The 7,361-nt window shown below is 39.5% G+C and overlaps 1 protein-coding gene across 1 annotated transcript; it reads right to left on the bottom strand.

The window, feature by feature from the left end:
* Positions 1 to 3,055: 3,055 nt before the first annotated feature.
* LOC144644345 (single-stranded DNA-binding protein, mitochondrial-like) lies at positions 3,056 to 7,151 on the bottom strand. Its single transcript, XM_078503815.1, has 6 exons — positions 7,111 to 7,151; positions 6,963 to 7,017; positions 5,588 to 5,704; positions 4,475 to 4,565; positions 3,555 to 3,643; positions 3,056 to 3,280 (listed from the first exon to the last, which is right to left on the bottom strand). Exons 1-6 carry the CDS (start codon positions 7,135 to 7,137, stop codon positions 3,225 to 3,227), a joined length of 435 nt encoding a protein of 144 aa, XP_078359941.1. The 5' UTR covers positions 7,138 to 7,151; the 3' UTR covers positions 3,056 to 3,224.
* Between the last annotated feature and the right edge of the window lie 210 nt (positions 7,152 to 7,361).

Below are 7,361 nucleotides of genomic sequence, written 5' to 3'. Positions count from 1 at the left end.
ATCTCGTATTTGCCACCGAGTCTCGGCTAAGAAGTAATGCTTTGAGCTCCAATATTCACAAGAAATGGATTAACAAAACCGAACCTACTTCGCGATAAAGTTTATACACGATATCAGTGGCAAACGTTCTTTGTACAGAAACGGAGTAACGTTCGATGTCTATATCAGTCCTTCGGTACAATTTAAGCTCTGTAGTGCAGTGCAGATACTGATAGGCAACTTGGCAAGTACTAAATGAAAAAAATATCCTGGTTTGCTGCGACCTTTCAGCAATACGTTCAATTTGGCGTTGTCAAGTGAGAAGTATTTATTATATTACTGGGCAAGAAGATTGAAATGTTCCCTTGAAATAATTCACTCTAGAATGTAAACAGAACTGCCTTGAAGTTCCAAGGGAAACCAAACTATATTATTTACGTGTGTTTATCTTATCATTTTGCTAATTTTTGTCATTTCGCCATTTCGCCGTTTCGCCATTTCGTCATTTCGCCATTTCGTGTTTTAAACACGCCCCAAGTTTGCTTTACGAATAGTCTTGTAGTGAATTAGTAAATAAGTGACCTCAATATATCCTAGTGACCTAGTATTATATGTAGTCAAAATAAATATTAATCCCGTCGTTGAAAAACATTTCCTAAACAGGCGTTCGGGATGTGATAAATGGAGTATCAATAGACAAAAGGAGGGGAATACAATTTGGGGGACCCAGGTGATACGTGCATATTTAGTGCATATTGACGCTTTGACTCTGCTTTTAGTACATTGACGGTAGAGCCGGGGGGTGGATAGCCTCCCACGCAGTCGTTCTTAGGGGCGATCGTGTTGATCGCCCCTAAGAAGGACTGCGTGGGAGGCTATGCGGTAGGGCTTAAGCATTAACCCTAAGGGCCTGTTTACATGATTCCGGAATGACTTTCATTCCGGAACGAGTTCATTCCATCCCCAGACATTTCTCTGTATCTGTTTACATGATACCGAGACGAAAGTCAAGTCATTCCGGAATGAGTTCATTCCGGTTTTCATTCCGGAATTAAAGTTTCGTTCTGGAATGACATTTCATTCTGGTATCATGTAAACACAGAACCAATTTCGTTCCGAGATGAAACTGCAACTCGCGAAACCGCATACGGACTCCACAGTTTGAATTCAGAGCGAAAAACGTAAAAGCATTTACTGTTTAGCCCAAAGCAGCAGCTCTATGGTCAAATTACCCGTTAAAATTGCAGATACGGCCATTAATGGGCACAAAAACATGTTTGCGCGAATCATGCGCCACCTAGTTTTGATCTCGCGCGAAAACCACGCACGTGAAAATGCGTTTGGTTGAACCGGTCGACTCTGTCATGTAAATGCAGAACGAACTTCATTCCGGAACGAGTTTCATTCCGGAATCATGTAAACAGGCCCTAAGATGCCTTTGCAGCACACGTCAAGCTTTTGTTAAACGTTTAGTGTACTAAGCCGGTATGTATGTATGAATGTATCAAGTAAACAAAATGCCGGAAATATTGTTGTTATGACTAAAAATACCTGTTATTTTGAACTCCATCGAGTTTGAAATATTGACGTGCACAATGCTGAAAATAGCATTTCCGGGCCTCTAGATTTCAAATGATTCTGGGGGGACATGCCCCCAGACCCCCCTAGAGGCTCGCGCCTTCGGCGCTCGTATTTAATAACCCCCAAATAAATATTCCTGTCAATACGAACACCCTTCCAAAAAACCTCAGCTACGCGCCTGATTCGTCCGGACCATTTAAGCCTACGTGGCTGGCGGGATTTCGTGCGCAGGTTATTTTGGCGGAGGAGCTTCTAACAAGAGGGGCTCGGGCGAGGACCACTTGGTCACGCCCCCGTTTTTGTAAATAACGTACGTGGAACAGAATGAGGGCGGATATGAAAGGGTAGCCACGTTGATCGGCCGCCAGGGAGAAGACCGAAGAACTGCTAAAGAAGTGGGTTGGTCTGACCCACTTTTAAACTGAGTAATGATGCAAAACGTTCCCCAGTCACTCCAAAGAAGCACAACACAACAACTTGTTGGCGAGTGTGTTGTTTGACGTTTTGTTCAAAAAAGCACCCCAAAGTCGGAAAGCCTCACAGAACTCCATACAAAGCCGAAAAATTAAATTCCACAACGATGAAGTGTACTTCAAAAATCCGTGCAGTGTTTCCAACTGCTTCAGTTATGAACCTTAGTTCAAGAAAAGACAGGTACGGCAAAAGTAAATGCACTAAAAATTTACTGTTTTTTTGTATTGTTGAATACAGTTGAACCTAAGTAACATAACGAAAGCTAACGACAGCCAAACCTAACAGCAACCTCTCTATAGCAGCCAGGAGGTTTTTTCCCAACCATACATAGGCACGAATTCTGCCGGTGTTTGTCCCTTATTCCCCGAACAACGGCTAAATCGATTGAATCGATTGAATCCTCTTAACAATGGGCACCTCTCTACAATCTGAATGAACAGTTAATTCAGCTGTATTGGTTTGACTGTATCAATGGTGTCTCAAGGTATAATTGAACCAACAAAGCTTTGCTACCTATATGCTTCAATAGCACATGAAAGCTCAATGAACTAAATCATTTTTCAATGTTCATACGCTTTTGACAGTGAAAGAGCTGTCACAAATTTTTCATCACTTTTGAATTAATAAAGTACACAACATTAAAAGCTTTTTTTCATCCAATGTATCTAAACAACAGTATACAGTTATCCCTTACAACACTTTTTTAAACTAGCACATATAGTGATTCAAAGATTCTCATATCTTTTTGCATGCTTACCAATAATTATTTTAAAACTAAGAAAAATGAAAGGAATTTAAACAACAACCCTCCAAGTTAAGACCATTTTAGTCGCCATGGCGACCAAAATTTTGGAGCTGGCAACTAAATTGGAACCGAAGTCGCCAGACTGGCGACCAAAATTGAGAAGAAGGATTGAATCGTGAGCTTAATTTAGCAACTAAAATTTTTCAGTGGCGACCAAACTTGAGCAGTCAGTGGCCAAATGGCCACTAAGGAAAAAAATAAACTTGGAGGGTTGAACAAGCTAAGAATTTGTACACCTTATGCACCTAAATCTGAGCTCTGGAAAACGACTATCAGTACAAAAAAGTGTCTTGTAACATTATCCTCAGATTCTTGTTAACTAAGGTACAGCTTACTAGAACAACTTACAATAATATACAATCATTTAATATTTATCAGTACTAAGCTAATAGCCAGTTTCTTCCTCCATTGATACAGGTTGAGATAGAATAATAATATTGTCTGCAAAAAAGTAACAGAATGTATTATACCTATTGTGCAGTTCCAAAAAAGACATCCATTCCCCCTGCCACCACCCCTACACATAAGTGGTTTTTTTTTTTGGCTTGGACCCCCCCCCCCCCCTGTTGGCATTAGAAATTACATCAATTTTTATGCTCTACACTCTCATTACGAACTTTGGCTAAATATCAACAAGAGCACAAGATGTTACGGTAACCTTAAAAAAAAAACGCTGTGGGAATAAATTGCAAAAGTTCAGTTCTAAGATCCTTACCAGGAATGATACTTGTGTTAAACCTTTTAATGCCTTCCTGGTCAACATAGTTGCTGTAGTCTATATGCCCTTGAATAAACAGTCGAGTTCTATGGAAAAAGCAAAAACAATAGGCCGGTTATCAAGCTCCAAAGTCAGTTTGTTACTTTCATTTTTTTTTTGTTAGTCTGCGCCTCTTTTGTTTCTAGAGCAAGGGGCATTATTTGTTATCAAAGATGTGAATATTGTTCATAGATGTTTCGACTGCAATATTGCTAATCTTCATCAGGCGATGAAGACTAGCAGTATTGCAGTCCAAATGTCGCGATCAACATCTCAAAGCGATTCTATCATGAGACAAACAAATAAACGTTCATTCCTGGTATTGTTTGTGTTTTTTATCTATTGTTCTCTTGGGGTAATTATAAAGAACTTTGCTAATGGTGCAGTTTATTATCATTATTATTATTATTATTATTTTTTTTTTTTTGGGGGGGGGGGTGCTTATTTTTGACAGTAGCATGATGGCTCTAACTTTTAACTCTGTAGGTCACTTGCAACCCTAGGTTTCAGTTCCCCATTTAGTTCTATGTTAGAGCGGTTTTCACTTGAGTGTCCAAAATAAGTTGCTTTTATTTTGGTTTTGCATTACTACGCTTATTGATTGGCTCAAAAGTATCCCACCATTTTCTCAGCCAATTAGAAGCAAAGCCAAAACCAACTATTGTGAGTTTACTCACACAGTTTTTGTGCACTTAGTGACAGCTACATGTAATTACTTCGAGTTTTGATTGGTTAACTACATTGTAAGTTGCCCTTGTGATTGGTCAGAGTAATTACTTTGGTTTTGGATTTACGACACTTTACTGATAACAGTTCTATAATGTTAACATGGTAATCAGCGAGTTATTCATCAAAAACACCTCAGTGAACAGCATTACCCTTTCCTGACATAGGAGTTCACGGTATCTTGTAACCAAGGTTTGAAAACTGCTACATTGTGCCACTGGGTCTTGCTTTCCAATTTTTGTTCTAAAAATTAAATCAGGAAAAGTAAATTACTCTCTGCACAGATGATGATAAACAACTAAGTGAAAATTATAAATGTGACTAAACAACCCCTAAAAATGCAGTGTCATGTGATGTTTCTGTATTGTGTAAGCTATGCTACAATTATGAGGGTGCACTCACAGATCAACAAAATGACCTTTGAACAACAAAAGAATGGCATAAATTCATTCCTTTCAGTTCTTGAATAAACCAGTATCGATGCGTCATAAGAAATTTTCTTCTTAGTAAACTGTCAAACTTGTTTAAGTTTTAGGCCTCTTTTACCAGACCTTTGTTTAACAAATTTCCAGACTAATACAGTACGTACATTTTAGCAAGGCCAGGGCACTACTAGTAATTTTCAATTTATACCAACACCTTTGTGTAATAAGGTCCCTGTGGTACCAAAAAGAGCTACCTCAGTCAATGAATGAGTTTTTGACATCTGATCTTTTGCACTTAATTTAGAAAGATGTGAAAATGTACAAGGGAAAATGCAATAAATCATGAATTGTGTATGGATTACCTCACTTATCAGAGTTTGTGGTGTGTGAAAATTTTATTATAATCCAAAAAATATTGACAATTCCTTAGCTATATTGTACATGTAGCTTACACACCACACAAATCATAACTAACAAATTTGAATTTAATAGCGTGGTTAATTAGAGAAATGAATTACAACGAGATGTTCCAAATAGTATACAAAATGTAACTGTGCTATGAGTCAGGGACGGAGGAGCAGTTTTCCAGGTGAGGGGGCTGACTAGTGACTTTAAGTGGGGGGGCTTAAGAGACTCTTCTCTAAGTCTTTATTTTTTCGGAAAAAAGTGGGGGGGCTAAAGCCCCCCCAGCCCCCCCCCCTTGGCTCCGCCGTCCCTGTGAGTACATTTTTATACATAATTTATTTTTGCACTTACTGCTTGAACTTTCAGTGGAGTCTGTCTAAAGAACAATCAAAGATAGAGTTTATAAAATAGTGCACTTTGTTCCTTTTACTTTACCTTCTCTTGACTGGTAATATTGTGTTGTCGCTAAGCTGAACTTGGTTGGCTGGTAGTCGGTGCTACCCTTCAGAGGATCACCTCCAGAATAACCAATCAACTGCACACTGTTAAGACCTATAGATAGAAAATCAACAGTCTTATATTATCGAGTCTAAAGTAATTTCAACACTGCTGGAAGGGCCTTCCGAGGGGGTGTGTAATTTCGCTTTGTTGCCTTTGTCGCACCAGTCACCTATTTAGTGAGGGAAACGTTGTCACTGTCGTAAATATATATACCCTTTCAGTGCAAGGTTCTGTTGGCTGTCGGTGCTCTGGAACAAGGTTGTTGCAACATTTTTAGCTATTTTGGAGCAATGTCGCCTGTCGCCAGAACCCCTTGGAAGGCCTCGTTGGAGGCTGGTCTAAACTTCAACTCAGAGAATTCCAGTTTTTTACCAGCACCCCTAAGTAGGGTATGCTAACCAGCACAATTAAGTTGCTCAGTTTCTTTGATTTATTGCTATATTAATGTCCAACCTTTTAGGTTTCAAAACAAATCCTCTGTTTTTTTTGAATAACTCTTCAGTTTTCCAGTTTGTACAGGTTAGCAGTTCTGCAGTTCTGTTGTACAGTAAAATAACTAGTGTTCTGAAAAGATAGGGCACAGCAAAACAACAGGAATTTCAAAAATCCCAATTCTTGACTGACTGGCTGCTACCTGTATGCCAGTCCATTATATGATGTAAAAAAAAATTACCTTTAATAAAGCTGATGTTTAAGTCCTACTTTTCAAAGAAAAGTGAAGTTTCCACAGTATTTTCAAAATTATACACCAAATTATTCTTAAATTATGCCCCAAAAGTAGATAAGTGGCTGATTTAAAGGAGCTAGGTGCTCAAAAGGGCCTATCGGAAGAGAAGATGGGTCATTGCTTGCTTTTAAAAGGGAGCCTGTAGAAGTCATAAGGGGAGGAGGGGCAGGCCTCTCCCTACCTGCATCCCCCTCCCCCGAGAGGTTATTACCCTTTAAGGGAGAATGGAGAGCACCAAGGATGCAGACTCTGGGCAGGTTCGAGCTTTTGAGCATTCACAGAGTGCTCATCAGAGTCCGGGACCCTGGTGCTGACCAAAACAAAAGGAGACGGTGGGGACGAGATTGGTCATAAAACCGAACTAAAATTATTTTAGGCCTTGAGCTGAGCCAATCAATGAAATATCTTGATATTTTTCCAACGAATTCTGCAGTCTAGCCTCCAACGGATCCCATAAACTGTTTTCTTGGGTTTTATACGGAAAAGGCACCTGAATTTTGCAATGTTCTGATAATTAACTGGAGGTATAGGGTAGGGGTGCAGAATGTTTCTTTCTGCAGTGCCCCAAAATTGTCAACTTACATTTCCCGCTTCTCCGAGGTAGCTCTGCCTCACATCTTGTAGCGATCCTTTTGAGCTGGCAAAGAAAAGTCAGAATTACCAAATTAGATCATTTCACCGGGCAAGACAAAACAGATAATCCGAGGAAAGGTAAAAATGCCTCTGCTACCTGCAGTAAAGACTGTCGGCGAAACATGCTTGCTGAAGAACTTCCAATCAATCGCTCCGTAACCTCGCCTGACTTACTTTCCCGCGCTGCGCATCAAAGCGCGCAAGTCGTGCAAGTTTGGCAACAAATATTATCATACAAAATTTCATAAATCACCAATCATGATGTTCGTAAGACGTAGGATTTGATTTTGCTGTTTTTGTTTAAAACGGTTTATCAATTTTTGTAGTAGAGTTTTTAACCACCAACTT

This window comes from Oculina patagonica, chromosome 2 (assembly GCF_052425735.1).
Source record: "Oculina patagonica isolate OP01 chromosome 2, crgOcupat, whole genome shotgun sequence".
Lineage (NCBI taxonomy): Eukaryota > Metazoa > Cnidaria > Anthozoa > Scleractinia > Oculinidae > Oculina > Oculina patagonica.
Note: the sequence above shows the minus strand (reverse complement) of the source record. Positions and strands in the feature narration are given on the sequence as shown.

Bases quoted from the DNA above. Each gene is read 5' to 3' on its own strand.
- LOC144644345 (XM_078503815.1), bottom strand. From the start codon at position 7,137: ATGTTTCGCCGACAGTCTTTACTGCAG. The intron at 5,705-6,962 runs GTAAGTTGACAA...TTCTATCTATAG, and splicing joins ACCTCGGAGAAGCGGGAAAT to GTCTTAACAGTGTGCAGTTG. The intron at 4,566-5,587 runs GTAAAGTAAAAG...TTTAATTTTTAG, and splicing joins ATATTACCAGTCAAGAGAAG to AACAAAAATTGGAAAGCAAG.